The sequence below is a fragment of the Ananas comosus genome, linkage group 6 (assembly GCF_001540865.1).
Source record: "Ananas comosus cultivar F153 linkage group 6, ASM154086v1, whole genome shotgun sequence".
In the NCBI taxonomy this organism is placed as follows: Eukaryota; Viridiplantae; Streptophyta; class Magnoliopsida; order Poales; family Bromeliaceae; genus Ananas; species Ananas comosus.
The window spans coordinates 2,935,390-2,952,431 of record NC_033626.1 but is presented as its reverse complement, the minus strand read 5'-3'; the positions used below and the strand labels follow the sequence as shown (position 1 = coordinate 2,952,431).

General features: G+C 36.4%; 1 protein-coding gene across 1 annotated transcript; it reads right to left on the bottom strand.

Moving 5' to 3' along the window:
* Window positions 9,732-10,993, bottom strand: LOC109711227 (probable xyloglucan endotransglucosylase/hydrolase protein 25). The gene is made up of 3 exons (XM_020234167.1): window positions 10,663-10,993; window positions 10,354-10,547; window positions 9,732-10,189 (listed from the first exon to the last, which is right to left on the bottom strand). The coding sequence occupies exons 1-3, from the start codon at window positions 10,927-10,929 to the stop codon at window positions 9,838-9,840; spliced, it is 813 nt and encodes a 270-aa protein (XP_020089756.1). The 5' UTR covers window positions 10,930-10,993; the 3' UTR covers window positions 9,732-9,837.

The following is a 17,042-nucleotide window of genomic DNA, read 5'->3' as shown; positions in this document are numbered from 1 at the left end:
TCTCTCTCTCTCTCTCTCTCTCTCTCTCTCTCTACATATATATATATATATATATATATATATATATATATATATATATATATATATATATATGTGTGTGTATGTATGTCTGTATGTATGTATACAAAGCATATGTCATCCTAGATCGCTAATTAAATTAGAATATGGAGAAGCAATTAGAGTAGGACAAAAAATTTTGTTAAAATCGGAACAACGAAAAATAGATCCAGAAAATTACTTAATATAGGAAGAGAAAAGAAAAGAAAAGACCACACCGAAATTTACATAACTCGGCCAACGGCCTACGTCCACGGACAAAGACGGAGCAAATACTTTATTAATGTTGAAAGGCGGAGTATAAAGAAGATCTCTCAAAGACCAAACTTAATTAGATCTGAAGCACCGAAATCCGCATCCGTACAAGTGACTACAAAAGCGACTCGGCTCTCTCAACCATACGGACACCACACCACCTTCTTGACATAATTAATTAGACATTGGTCTAATCAATATTGCGGCATCATTAGAGCTTGCCTCTAATTAGAGCTCGATTCTCTCTCCCAACGCACTGCACACCGGCTAGTTGCTTCCTCCGTACAGACGGACCACCAAAGACTTAATTAATTTGCATAGCTCTTAATTTGATCGCCTGGCTTCATTAGCTTGGTCTCACACACACACACACACACACACACACACACACACACACATATATATATATATATATATATATATATATATATATATATATATATATATATATATATATATATTTTTAAAAAATATTTATATATTAGTATGTTGTCTATTTTTAATCGTTACATATGATGGACCTTTATTTATAATTTCGAAAAATTTACGAAATTATTTTCTACAGTTCAAATACTCCTAGATTATATTAACTGGAGTGGATCGTCGATTCGGAAGCATCCATTATCGTTAAATGAACTTATGAGATACGAAGCTCGCAATACTCATAATAGTATAGTAGCCTCATGCATCATAATATATATATAGACCGCTGGACTATGCTAATCGGTAGCAGACGGGAGCGCTCCGGCTCCAATTTTTTCGATGAAGGCTTCCAAATGACGATCGGCTCCGTTAGACTTGATCTACACTATTGAAAGTATTTGAAAGCTAAATGTCAAAATGTTTTTCGACATCATTTGACCTATGATCAAAAGATCTCAAAATTGACAATTTTAATGGCCGATGTTGGTGTATTTGTGAGTTTTAACGGTGGTAAACATCCAAATACGATGAAAATTTTATAGAAATTCTTTTCACTATTTAGAGTAAGATCAGCATATCTGATCTAGAATTTAAATCTTTTTCATCATTTTTTATGAGATTTTTATTTTCAGCCGTTCAATTTTAGACTACTTGTTTGATAGGTAAATGATATCGAAAAATTATGAAATTTAGTTTCTAATACTTTCAATAGGTGTAGATCAACTCTTAACGAGCCGATCGTCGATTGGAAGCACAGCATCGAAAACAATTGTAGGGGCACGGAGCGCTCCGTGCTACCGATAGTATAGTAGCCTAGCTCTATAAATCTATATATATATATATATATATATATATATATATATATATATATATATATATATATATATATGGCTTCAAATTAGAGTCTTATTAGACTCATAGTCTAATTGAATTTCAATTCATACTTTATATATTCCAAATAAATCTAAATTGTATCTTATCCTAATTAGACTAGGATTTACCTTCAATTTAGATAACTACAAATATAAATCAAATTTAACAATCTCCACCTTGGTTTAATTTATAGTTTAGCCGCTATGTCAAGATCACTACAAAACTCCACCTTAGTTTAATTCGCCTCAATTAATGCTCATTAACGCTCCGTGCTCCGTCTTCTCCAAATACCCCATAGGGCCTCAAGTGCTGCCAACTGTCACCAAGTCCAAACAATGCTTGAACTTGTCAATAGAAGAGACTTAGTAAGCATATCTGCCGGATTGTTCTCTGTACCAATTTTCTTAACAGTCACCGTGCGTTTCCCAATCACATCCCGAACAAAGTGAAACTTTACATCGATATGCTTTGTTCTCTCATGAAACATCTGATCTTTAGACAAATTAACAACATTTTGACTGTCCGAATAAACAACTGTTGGATTTTAATAAAAAGTAAGCTCTCCAAATAAGTCTCTTAGCAACATAGCTTCCTTCACACCTCTGTCATAGCAATATATTTCGCCTCACTCGTAGACAAGGCGATAATAGATTGTAATGAAGCTATCCAACTAACTACACATCCACTAATAGAGAGTACAAAACCTGAAAGTGATCTCCTCCTATCCAAATCACCTGCAAAATCCGAATCAATATATCCAACTACACTATCCTTACACCTCCTAAACTCCAAACAAGTGCTAGTGGTACCTTGTAAGTATCTCAGAATCCAGTTGACAGCCTACCAATGAGCCTTATCAGGATTGGTCATATATCTACTAACCATGCTTACTGCGTAGGAGATATCCGGTCGTGTACAAATTATGACGTACATGATGCTCCCGACTTCACTAGAATAGGGAATATGAGACATGTACTCTAGCTCATCATTGGACTATGGTGATAACTCGTCGGAAAATATGAAATACACCGCAAAAAGAGTGCTCACATGTTTTGCGTCTATCATTCTGAAACGTTTTAAAATCTTCTCTATATATTTCTCCTGTGTCAAATGCAGTAGTTCTCACTTGTGGTCCCTCTTAATTTTCGTACCAAGGATTTTCTTAGCAGCATATAGATCTTTCATCTCAAACTCACCCTTATGTAAATGTCACACCCCGAGACCCGCCTCTTTGGTCAGATTCGGGCGCGCCGACAAACCGCCGAACGGACAGAGTTTTCCCTATACATCCAAGGCATCGCAACCGTACAAATCTAGAGGTTCCAATCAGGAACAGATTTCATACATGATTGCATAAGGAAGGCATCCAAACATAATTGCTAAGCTATTACCAGCATTCACCATACATCCAATTTACATATTACATTTTTAATTCTTTTTTGCTTCCACATACAACCAACTTATTAATACAATTTATTTCTTTCTCTCAACACTCCTAAGCTAGGCTGACTTGGGGTACTGCTATCTCTGGTCTCGGTGGTAGGGCGCTATCTACTGAGTTACGCACTTTTCTCGCGCGTGGACCTGAAAAACGTGGGTTGAGAACTATATAAATAGTTCCCAGTGGGTACGGCTAGACATGGCAATCTCGACCCATACCCGCGGGTGCCCGCGGGTTACCAGCAAATTTGTGGGTATGGGTACCAACTTTTCAAACCCAAAAAATTACGGATAAAACAGGTGGGTACCTATTAAGCTGTGGGCATTTTGGGTAACCCGCGGGTACCCACGGATACCCGCACATATATTTTTTTTTATTAAAAAAGATATATTTTTAATTAAAATACATATATTTTTATTTATCAATCCTAAAAATTCAAACCTTAATTTCTTATCGCGTCTTTTATATTATGAAATTTTTTTGTTTTAAGACTTGAAATATTTTTATTGTATATTATGATATTTTAAATAATGAATTATGTTATATTTTTAAAACTTATATATATGTATTTGCATTTAAAAAATATAAGAGAAAAAAAAAAGGAAAAAAAAATTGCGGGTAACCCGCATACCCACCTGCCCACCCGCAGACGGGTATGGGTAAAGATGTTGGCTACCCAAAAATTTGTAGGTAAATTTTACCCATGCCCAAGTAACCCGCGGGTACAATGACCCGCCCGCGGGTTACCCAACCCGCCCGTTTGCCAGGTCTAGGTACGGCCACCCAAGAAAAAAGCTCGACCCACCAGGTCCAAATGAGGCAACACCAGCATGTTAGTCCAACAGATATCTACATATAATTAATGCAAGTATCAAACACATGCGTATGCCTTACAACATGTAATATGCAACCAATGCAAGTAGATCTACAGATTCTACTTTCTATTCCATAATCCATGCCATTTACCAGTTGCTCCTAAGGTTTCTCTTACCTTAGCCAAGCTAATCACCCGACTCGATCTCAAATCAATCATCCGCGGAATACCGCTCATATTCAGGCCTGAGGAGAAGGACACCTCACATACACCTCAGCCTTAAATCCACTCGACTGTAGGTCATCCATCGGGTAAGGAAAAACCATCAAACCCTTGACCACAAGTCGCACACCGGGCGAGGAGAACCACACATACCGGTGTCCACAAGTCACATTCCGGGCGAGGAGAACCACACATATCCGTTGAATCACTGTAGGGCGAGGAGAACCACACATACCCGCAATTATGATTCACTTGCCAGGCGAGAAAAACCATACTTACCTGTAAGTATGAACCGCTGCCGAGCGAGGAGAACCACACATACTCGCAGCCACCAATTCTAGTGATTCCGGAATCCACTTTTCAAGTCTCAAAGGTTAACCATGTACCCTATATTGTCAACCTCTTTAGATTCGACTCATACATACCCTAGTGGCTATTCTACCACTATAATCCACAACCTTGGTTTAACCACACTAGATTCAATACCACTACATCTCATAACCTAGGTTCAACCACAGTAGCTTCCATGTCATTCCCACCTAGATTCACTCGACTCTAGTTTCACTGTTCAACCTATATTCAATGACACTAGGTTTAATGCCACTCATGCTACTTGTTATCCTAGTTGTCCACACCTAGGATTCATAATTTTCATGCCATACTTGTCGAGTTCTCTAATCTTCCTAGAGTTTATCGACCTAAGTTCAACATTCACATCTAGGCATACATATACCCACATCCTATATGTTTGCTCATGCCTATGTCCTTGTCCAATGGTAGTCAATAACTAACTTAGCATATATCTCATGCATTCATAATTACAGTTAAACTACCATTATATGCATCAATAATAATACCAAAACCATATGTCACTCTTTGGCATGGAAGTGACCTAATCACTTCGATGAAGCACAACCTACCTTACAACACTTCCGACTGCTTATAGACATTTGCAATGGGGCTCCCGCGGCACATGTCGCCCGGTTTAACTCGAACTCGAAATCGACCACCGAACGCTCACCGAATTCCAACCTAGAGTTGTCTGGGGCTCTCCTCTATCCTTCAATTAGAGAATTAGGAGATCAATTAGGTTCAAAACCCTTAAACCCCGAAACCCCCAATTTCAAAACCTAGTTTCTCATATCTCCAAAACACCCCAAAAGCTCAAAGAGGAAAAAGAGATTGAGGGAGAGAAAAGGCTCCCTCTCTCACTACAAATATGTGTATGGGTGTGTTTTAGTTGAGGGAGAAGAGAGGAGGGTCCCCCTTATAAAGCCCCCCTCAAGCAAAATTACCAAAATGCCATCATTCAGGGCAGTTTTCGAGCGGGGGGTCCGAATCTTGCGTCTAGGGTCCGGACCCCGTAGCCTATTTTCTCATTTTCTACCACTGTGTATCGGTACCCGATTCCAGTACTGGTACCCGACCAGTGCAGTATCGGTACCCGATTTCAGTACCAGTATTTAGCACAAAATTCTGCAACTTAGGCAGATTTTAGTTTTTGGAGCCCGTTTTCTCGTCCGGTTTCCGCCGAAAACACTCGAATGTTCCCCGAACTTTGTCGGAACTATTTTATTAGCTTTTTAAGCTAGTTCCCACCAGGACTTCACCATCGTAGAAGTTTGGTATGTTACAATAAAGCCTTCAATTTATTTATCTCAACTATGTCGCTAGAAGCAATTAACATATCATCGACATAGAGCAATAAATATATGAAAGATCCCTTATAATGCTTTCTGAAGTACACACAACCGTCACGCTTACTTTTGGAAAATCCATGACCTGTCATGAAAGAGTCGAATTGCTTATACCATTGTCGAGGAGAGTACTTTATGCTATAAAGCGATTTCTTTAATAGGCAGATATGGTCCTCCTTTTCCTTCAACAATGAATCTCTCCGGCTGTTTCATATAAATTTGCTTCTCAAGTTCTCCATGTAGAAAAATTATATTAATATCAAGCTACTCAAGATACAGGTCATTCATGGCTTACTAATGATAAAAAAAAATATGAATAGAAATATGCTTCACGACGGGTGAGAAAATATCATTAAAGTCAACGTCTTTTACCTGACTGTAGCCCTTAGCAACTAAACGAGTTTTATGCCTTGTATTTTCCATATCGGGGATTCCATCCTTTTTCTTGAAGACCCACTTACAGCCAAAATTTTCTTGCATGTAGGTGGTATTACCAACTCCCATGTGCGATTCTTATGGAGTAACCTATCTCCTCATTCATCGGCACCAACCACTCTGTTGAAGCGGCACTAGAAATAGTTTGATTATATGTGGAAGGTTCACCTTCTTCTTCTGTGTCTTGTGCCACTAAAAGAGCGTAAGCAACCATATCTTCATAACCGTATCTTTGTGGTGGTTTGATCTGTCTCCTCACTCTGCCTTTCAACTTGTGGAGTTTTAGTTACTGAGGTGTCTGGCGGCTGAACTTGCTCTGACTGAGAAGAATTATGAGATTGAATTATATTATCAGTCTCTATCTCCACCTGCTTGCTAACACTCGGGGTCTTATCAGAAGAATTACGATTAGGATATAACATAGCAGACTCATCAAATGTGATATCCTTACTAATAATTAATTTATACGATTCAGGACACCACGATCTATATCCCTTAACCGCCGATGCATAACCAATAAAAAGCACTTTTTAGCCTTAGGTTCTAACGTGCCTTCATTTATTTGAGAATAAGCAAGACAACCAAATATTCGCGAATTAGAACAATTAAAAGGACTGCCAAACCATACCTCCTCCAGAGTTTTGCAATTAAGAACTGAACATGGAGATCGATTTACCAAATAGCATGCCGTAGAGATCACTTTTGCCTAGAAACTCTTAGCTAAGCCAATATTAGAGAGCATATAGACAACGGGCTCTCTCCAAAAGAGTCATGTTCATTCGTTTGGCCACTCTATTCTGTTGTGGAGTATGTCTAACGGCCTTATGTCAAATGATCCATTCTTTTTTGCAAAATTCTTCAAACTCTGACGAACAAAATTTCAAACCATTGTCGGTCCTTAATCTCTTGATCTTCTTTTCAGTTTGCTTCTCAATCATGACTTTTCACTCATATGGCCCAGTCGTATATGCCATAATCTGGTCCTATCTGAATCTGATATCGAGAAAGAAGTCACCGCTGCTGAACCTGTCACAGTGGAACCCTGTAGAACATATAGCATGTCGGACAACTTGGCCTTCATCACTACAAGATTTTTTTTAGCGACCTTTATTAATCCATCAGCTGAAGAATACTCAAAGCCTTTAGCATCAAGTGTACCCAATGAGATAAGATTTTTATTATATTTGGAATCGGCCGAACCTTAGATATAGTCCTCACTACTCCATCAAACATCTGTACTCGAACAGTGCCAATTCTAATAACTGTACATTTATAGTGATTTCCCATCAATACATCTCCACCTTGAATAGACTTGTATGTCGAGAACCATTCTCTATGCGTACAAATATGGAAAGAATATGCGGAGTCCATAAGCCACTCATCCTGTCTGTGTGTCTTATCCGTAACTGTGAAGACAATATCACTTTCATCTGATTCTCCTGCTACAACACTTACTTCTGCTTCACTATTGGTGTTTTTCTGACCTTAAGTCTTATCACCGTTATTCTTTCGCTGCTCTTTATTTTTCAACTTGAAACAATCAGCTTTTATGTGACCCTTCTTATTACAATAACTACAAATTAGATTCCTATATTTTGACTTTGATCTAGATGTACCTCTATTACCCGAATCCTTCTCCCGAGACCTCCCTCTAGCGATCAAACCTTGTCCTGAAGCTCTACCTGTCTTATTGCTTATTTGCATATCAATTCTCCCTTTTGAAAGAAAAGAGAATTTAACATTATCGAGATATAGAGTATCTCGTCCAAACAAGGTCTCACGAAAATTCTTATAAGAGAGCGGTAGAGAACATAATAATAAAAGTCCTTCATCATCCTCCTCAATTTTGACATCTATCAAGCGGAGATTAAATTCATCTAAATACGACTTAATAAAGATACCTCCTGCCATGTATAATATGAAGAGACGTTGCTTCAAATATAACTTGTTGGTGAGAGATTTCGTCATATAGAGAGACTCCAATTTAAGCCAAAGTCCTGCAGTGGGTTTTTCATTCAAGACCTCACGCAATACCTCATCAGATAAGCATAATTGTATTGCCGTAAGCGCTTTGTCATCAATCTCCACCTTCTGCTCCGGCGTCAAATAATCGGACATCTTTTCTTTTCCCAATAGTGCCTTCTGCAATCCTTGTTGCGTCAATATAACATGCATCTTGACTTGCCATAATGCGAAATTATTGGTCCTGTCAAATTTCTGAATCTCAAACTTTGTCGTCATCTTAATACTCAAAAAGAAATAGAAAGGCTCTGATACCAGTTTGTTAAAATCGAAATAGCGAAAAATAGATTCAGAAAAATACTTAATGCAAGAAGACAAAGGAAAATGAAATAGCACACCGAAATTTACGTGGTCCGGCCAATGGTCTATGTCCACGGATGAAGACGGAGCAAATACTTTATTAATGTCGAAAAGCAGAGTACAAAGAAGATATCTCAAAGACCAAAGCTTAATTAGATCAGAAGCACCGAAATCCGCATCCCTACAAGTGACGCCAAAAGCGGCTGCTCTCTCAACTGTATGGACACCAAACCACCTTCTTGAAATAATTAATTAGACATGGATCTAATTAGTATTGCTGCGTCATTAGAGATTGCCTCTATTTAGAGCTCGGTTCTCTCTCCCAACGCAATGCACACCGGCTAGTTGCTTCCTCCATACAGACGGACCACCAACAACTTAATTAATTTACATAATTCTTAATTTGGTCGTCCCGCTTCATTAACTTGGCGGTATATATATAGGGTATGGCTTCAAATTAGAATCTAATTAAACTCATAGTCTAATTGGATTCCAATTTATGCTCTATATATTCTAAATAAAATCTAAATTTGATCTTATTCTAGTTAGACTAAAATTTACCTTCAATTTAGATAACTATAAATCTAAATCAAATTTAATAAATTTTACTAAGTCCTATAAAGCCATTAGAATCTGGAGAAGTAATTAGAGTAGGACAAGAAATGTCACTAAATCCTATGAAGCCAACTAGCTCTATCTATAGCATTAAAGACCTGGACAACTAATTGGTCTAGACCAACCAAAATATCCTAATCTATCTCCGATAGGGTTTAGCATAGTTAATTCCAAAGTAGTTTCGGGTGAGAACCAATTTGGATCTGGATCTAAAAATTTAAGACATATTTAAATAAAAAATATAAAAATTTAGAGTACTACAAACTGTAAAACGAACTAGGCCGCAATATTGTTCTGTACCAAAGAGATGTTAGATGATCGGCAGCCTGATAAATATAAATAGAAGAAAATCATCATCATCCTCAGTTTTGGAACTTCCAATTTCATTACTATAATAATACTATGAAGTTACAAGAAAGAATAACAAATGGGATTTCATACAACAACAGAACAGAGTATGTTACTCTTTACACAAAAACGTACATATATATAAGGCAGATATTATATATTATATATTATATATATATATATATATATATAGTATTATATATATATAAAACAAAAAAAAAACCGAAGAGAGGAAAAGGAACTGATGAGTTCGTTCGTTCGTTCGTTCGTTCGTTCCTTTTCTTTCGTTTCGTGGTTAATTTGAAGCGATCGATCTGGGTGGTTGGTACGATGAATCAGGCGATGGAGCACTCCGGGGGCAAGCCCTGGGGGAAGCGGTTGGCGTCGGCGCAGTAGTTGTAGATCATGTAATTGCGCTGCAGCCAGCGCATCCTGGCGAGGGTGGCGGAGTCGAGCTCCTGGTTGAACCAGCCCCCGCTGCTGGGGGAGGCGTCGGCGCTGAAGTTGCGGTAGGACGCGGTGAAGGGCGCCTGGCTCCAGTCCGTCTTCACGAGCCCGCCCCTCGTGGCCCAGTCGTCGGCGTTCCACAGGCTCGAGTAGATCCTCATCGGCTGCCTCTTCGGGAACGCGATCCCCCGCGACTCCAGGTTCCTGAAGTCCCGGATCGCCACCTCGTCCACCATGAATCTGTATGTTATGAATTGCATGTATTTTATGAAATGAAATGAAATGAAATGAATTCTTCATCATAAGTAAGTAGTAGTAGTAATTAATTAGTTATATCGATCGATGCAGTTAGCAGCAGTTAGATAGATATGTAACGAACGTATAGCATGATTGTTACAACATACATGACGTGGCGGGGGTTCCAGAGGATGGAGTAGGTGTGGAAGTCCTTGGTGGGGTCGAACCAGAGGCGGAACTGCATCTCCCTGTCGCCCTTGCCCTGCGTGAACACGTTCGTGTGGAGGGTGTAGGGGTCGCCGCTCAGGTTCCCCAGGAACTCGAAGTCGATCTCGTCGTGCGTCGGCCCCTGCGACGACAACTACACAAAGAATACCAACAAATTAATTAATTAATTAAAGATCATCGAAGAGACGATTGATTTATATATAATTAATTAATTAGTTAGTAATAATAGTAAATAGGTAGGTACGTACGTAGTAGGCGGTGACGGTGCCGGCGGAGTTGCCGGGGACGAGCTTGAGCTGCATGTCGATCTTGCCGAAGAGGTACTCCTTCCTGGACTGGAAGCCGGAGCCGGAGCTGCGGTCCAGCGTCAGCGTCAGCAGTTGCCCGTTGTTCGCGATCTTCCCGCGCCCCTCCCCCCACGTCACCTCGAACTCCGAGTAGAAGCTGCTGCCCGCGCCCCACGCCACCCCCATCAGAGAACTCAGCATCAGAGAGACTAGTAGTTGCAATGCCATTGTTCTCGTACTACAGTGGAAGCAGTAACAGCCAATGGCTTCAGAGTGAAGAGAGGCACTGATGAGAATGGGAGCTAGTGAGGAGAAAAGCAGAGTGGGCGAAGGCAATATATAGAGGTAGTAGGGGGTCTGGTATGAGTTGGCAACAGAGAGTAAGGAGAGAGACTGAGAGTGAGAGAGAGAGAGAGAAAGAGAGAGGAAATTCATAAGAGAGTGTATGTGGAGTGGGACAGGGCAACGCGGCTCAAAAGTGAGGCTAAGGGATGGTCACGAAGGTGGTGGGGACGGCACCTTTTGAGTGCCCCCCGCCGTGTGCCCACAGTTGCTGTCGCCAGGTTGGTTGTTGGGAAAAGAGAAAGAAAAGTGTTGTATATCCCTGCACTCTTTTATTCTAAATATAAAAAAATTATTAGTTTTGTATTTTTATAAAAGTATGCTAATTTTTTAATTTTTACGGATTAGATTTGAATTTTTTACTGAATTGATAAAAATATTTATATTTTTTTTCTCTCTCTCATTTTTCTCTCTCATTCGTTTTTTTTTTTTTTTTTTTACCCTCTGAGTCTTCCTTTTTACTGCCCACACGTCGAAGCTACGCGCCTCTCTCCTACCTTGCTCGTATCTCCGCTGACACCGCCGTTGAGTCGGATTGGCTACAACGGAAGGCGTTACTGTGGACGATGACAACGACGAAGGTACTGTAGGATTTGAGGACGACGGCGAGGCAGCGGCGGCGGCGGCGGCGGCGGCAGAGGGCGAGGGAGGAGGCGCTGTGGTAGAAAAGATGCCGAGGGTGAGCCAAAAAAGAAAAAAGAATTTATATTTTTTCTACTAGAAAGACCATCATGTAACATGGCCACTATAAAAAAAAGACCAAGAATAGAGGGAAAAAAAAAAAAAGCGAAGAAGACATTGTATTGCTAAAAACTAAATTATACTATTTAAAATTATTTAAAACTAAGTTGCACCAAAAAGATAAAACTTGTACTGTTTAAAACTTAAGCTGCATAATTTAAAACTTAAGTCTTTTCAATTTTTTCTTATTTTTTCTTTTTCCTTCCACCCGCTGCATCTTTTTCATTGTTGCGCCCTCTCCTTCACCCTCTGTCACAGTAGCCGTCCCCACCCTGACACACTTTACTTCCTCGTCATCCTAAAGTCCTACAATACCCTCATCACTGTCGTCATCCATGGTCACGGGCCCGCAGCAGCCTCAGTGGGGGGTGGGTAGGGAGGTGGCGGTGGAGAAAGGAGAGAGAGTTGGAGGAGGAAGAGATAAAGGAATGGTGAAAAGGAAGAAAATGGAGAGGGGTGAGAAAAACGTATGAGGGAGAGAGAAAGAAAAGATAAAGAGGAATAAAGATATTTTGATCGATTTATTAAAAATTTAGATTTAATCTATGAAATGTAAAAAATAACATACTTTTGCAAAAAAAATACGAAATCAGTAAAATTTTTATACAAATCGGCCATTATTATGTAAGGTAAACATCTAGCACTTCATAATTTCTGTGTCTAATTTTTTAAAAAAATTTTAATGTGAAACAAATAATATGAAAGTGGGTAAATTTTGGCCTTTTCTGGTTTAGGATATTAAATTTATACCTTTAATATTTGTGTACTTATGGCGATGCTTAAAAAGAAATACTACTTGTACAATCAATTTTTCGATGAAAATCTTACTAAAGTGCTTAGTACTAACTCTATATTATTAAAAAAAATTTAAGAATGTGATGTAACTAGTGGGATAAAATTTTTTATTTTTTATTTTTACTAGGATGGCGGGCTGAAAAAATTTTACGCAGATTTTTCATTCTAATGATACTTTTAATTTATCAAAACACTTTCAAATAAAGTAAAGATTGTTACTCAACAGAGAGTAGACTCAAAATATCTTATGGAATAACAAATTGATAAACGTATAGTATATAATTATACAAATATATGCAGGAGAAATGAAAAATCTATTAGTAATTATAATTAATTTTCAGTTAGTAATTAAAATTATTTTATAAAATCAATTGTGAAAGAGAATAAGAGAAATAAGTTAGATCATGCAACGAGCACATGATACAATAAATAAGAAATTATTTCAAGTACAAGATGCACGTATAATTATATTTTATACGCTATTTTAAATTCTATTATAAAAATTNTATATTTTATACACTATTTTAAATTCTATTATAAAAATTCAAATTCAGGTTCTTTTATATAAATTTTTTATATTATATAAATTATATCTATTTGATTAGTTTAAATTTACTATATTTATTATTAAAAAAAATTTTGGTTTCTATTTTAAAAAACTGGTGTAGGTATAATAATTTCTCATATTTGAAAGTGGGAGAGAGAAGAGGGGGTTAAAGAGAGAGTGCCGCATGGTTAAACAAACTCCACTATCGTATGCACTATATATTTAAATTCTATTATAAAAATTCAAATTCATCTTTTATATATGTAAACTGATTATATGTAAATTGTATCTATTTGATTAACTTTAATTTTACTATATTTATTATTTAAAAATTATAATTTTTTAAAAAATAATATAGTTCTTTTATCATTTGTTTTTTAGTGAATCCATGCATCTTTTAGCACATGGATACAACTCTTTAATAAATAGATGTGATTCTAATCAAAGGGCGTGACTGTTAGTGAATGAATGCGAAAAGTGATGACTTTTGATGAAAGGATTAGTTATGAAAAGGCATAACTTTTTAGTGTTCCTTCGTGCACATGTCTGTTAGAATTAATTATTACATTCATTGAACTTGACTTATATAATTATTTGGTAGTTATTATCAAATGAAAAGTTATAAATTAAAAAATCACTTTATAAAACACCCATTCAAAAAGTGTCATTTTATGAAACATCCGTTCGTGGTCTACATTAGCCCATAGCATTGAGTGCTGAAGTACAGATGAAAAGAATTTAAGTCTCCATTCATAATATACTCTTTATTGTTTCTTATACTAATTTTTTTGACAATTTAATCAAGTGAGTGCTTAAAGGCCCGATTTCGTATGTGCAAACGTAATTGGGATTTGTATTTTATTGTATCTTGAAAAGCTATTCGTTGATCTAGTAAATACCAAATTTGCTCGAATGTGGGGACGAATTATGTCTTAAGGAGAATAGCATTGCTTCGCAGCTTGAAGCCTTTTTCATCTTTGTACTTTATATATAAACTTTTCTCCACTAGATACAATAAAAATTAGTTCGGCTTATGTCATGTATCAATAGACATGGTGTTGACAATAACTTGTCACATTTGAGAAGGGGAGAGAGGAGAGTATATTAAAAAGGAAGAAGTACGCCCCATGGCTAAACAAGCTCCACTTTCATATATTTATAAATTTAAGTATAGATATATAGTCATGTGAAAAATAAAATAAAACTTTTAAAAATTTAGAAGTTCTACCAACGAAATTGGAAATTCAAGAATTAAAGTAGCCTAACTGGAAGCTAGCAGTGATATCTACCGGATGTTAGTCACTTTTTTTCTTTTTCTTTTTTTTAAAGATAGAAACCTATGAAACTCATCTAAACTATAGATTATTTTAAATCAGCTACTCAATTTTTTTAATTTTTAGTTTTACTATCCAATATTTTAATTTGTTTGATTTGAATCGGTCAATTGACTTCAAATTTTAAATATATTGTATAGATTTAGTTAGTATCTTTTATATAATTCTCATAACTATAAATTTATTGAAAAAATAATTAACCTCAATTTTAAAGTTAAAATAATATTGACGGACTCAAATAACACTACAATAAAAACGGTCTATAGCGACACTTTTAAATATCGGTATAAGTCAAAAAAGTGCTGCTGGTTAAATTACCAACACTTTTAAAAAGTGTTGCTATATGTGGAGTCGCTAGGTATATAGTGACAGTTAAAGAGTGTCGCTATAATCTAAAAGAGTGCTGCTAATTTAACAATATTTATTTAAGCATCTAGCAACCGCCGGAACTCTACCTCGTTGAGTACGGTGGCGGAGGAGGACGAGAGGAGGAGATTTTCGTCTAGGATTTCGGTCGATTGAGTGAGCGGAGAGGGGAAAATGGTAATCAATTTTTCTTTTCTTTTTCTTTTCTTTTTTTTTCTGTTTGTAATCGAATCGAATGAGCTGGATGGTGTGGGTTGAGTAGAGTATCCTTTTATTTTTGATTGGATTGAACTTTATATTTAGATATTAGTAGGTTTTTTTTAAGTTTTGGCATAAATGTGACACTTACACAAAAATGTCACAAACACGTGTCCCTATAACCTAATTCTGTTGTAGTATAAAATAAATTAAAATTTTAAATAATAAAATTAAAATTTGAAAGTTTTGATAGTTGATTTAAAGATTCATATATTGTTCAAATATTTTTAATCTATTTATTTATTTATGGGTAAACTTCAGATACCACCACCCCGTAGTTTCGCACTTTTTTACTTTAGTATCCTGTGGTTTAAAGTGTATCAAGTTAATTAGTGTCCCGTGGTTTCATTTTTATCTTTTCGTTAGTTTTTTCGTTAATATTTTGTTAAATTATATACAAAAAACTTCAGATACTCCATCTAGATTTATCGAATATCGAATATTTACTTTAATTAGTACCATTTAGTTTTAACTTTTTCACTGATTTAACGAAAAAGATTAGTAGAGTCGATAATAAAAAGATAAAAATAAAACCACATGATACTAAATTAATTAATATATTTTAAATTATAGAGTACTAAAGTAAAAAAATATAAAATCACGGAGAGGTATTTGACGTTTTTGCTTTATTTATTTTACCATTTGACAATTCATTGTTGAGTAGCTTGGGGAACTTTGCTCTTGTTTTTTTGTATTTATAGGGGATGGAGATGTCACATTGCAATTATTGTAGCAACAAGGTGTTTAATGTTTGGAGACTCCTGCTCTGAAAGACAGCTGGCCTGGTAGATTATTCTAGAAATTTATTGGGCACTTTCCAGGACTTTGTGGCTTGGTAATATTTCTTTTCAGGTATTATAGCCTACTAAGTAGGTAAAACTACTGGCCTCAACTATCCCCATTGGAATTTAACAATAAGGGTTAATTTCATATAGATACTTAAAAAAAAAAAAATCAAATTATCGATAATTTCTATGAAATTTAAATAATTAAATTTATTCTTTCGAAAATTATCTGATTTGTAAATATATCTCTTCAAAACTTTTGATTTGTTTTATATGTTCTTATCGTTTGATTCACTATTAGTTATTTAATGATGGATATGTAAAATGGCTATTCAACACTTACAAATTTGTCATTATAAAAAGCTCTCTTTTTTTTTTCTCTTCTCATCTTCGTTGCCGCACATAAGGTGTACCACATTTTTGCAAACCGAGTACCTCGCTTTAGACATCATCGCTATCGTAGGTCTCGCCGTCGCCATAAATAAAAAGGAGAGAATAAAAAAAATGATGACACTCAATATTAAAAGTTGGAGGCGTTGGCTATTTATTATTGGGCTAAAATATGTCCAAATTCCTACCTTGTGACAATAGGTCCAGAAGACTAATAAGTTGAGTTGGATGAGCCTAATAAATTAAGTGGTACTGCGGTCCACAAAAACCTAACGACAAAAAACCCAACAATAGATCCAACGTCCAGATAGGTTGAGTCAAGTCGAAGCCAGAAAATGCTATTATTGAAACCTTAAATGCTATGGGTGCACACTTTCTATCAGCACGTGTTTTTAAAATAGTTGATTAGCACTAATGATCCACAGACGGGACTTATGATTATTCAAATATTAGTGATGAAGAAAAAAATTTACAGACAAAAGAACTTCAGGGTGATAATTTTAATAATTTAAGTTTATAAAGATCGAAACATATTTACTATTGATATTCTTTGCATGAAGTCATATGTAATTACTTCTAATTATAATAATTAAGTTATTTTCAAAAAAATAAGTAACTCTTAGATGAGTAAGGTGTAATAGTTAGGGGTGGAAACGAGCCGAGCTCGAGCGAGCTTACCTCGGCTCAAATTCGGCTTGAAATTAATTTCGAGCCTAAATTTAAGCTCAAGCTTGGATTGAAATTAATTCAAGCCGAGCTCGAGCGAGTCTAATTTCAAGTCGA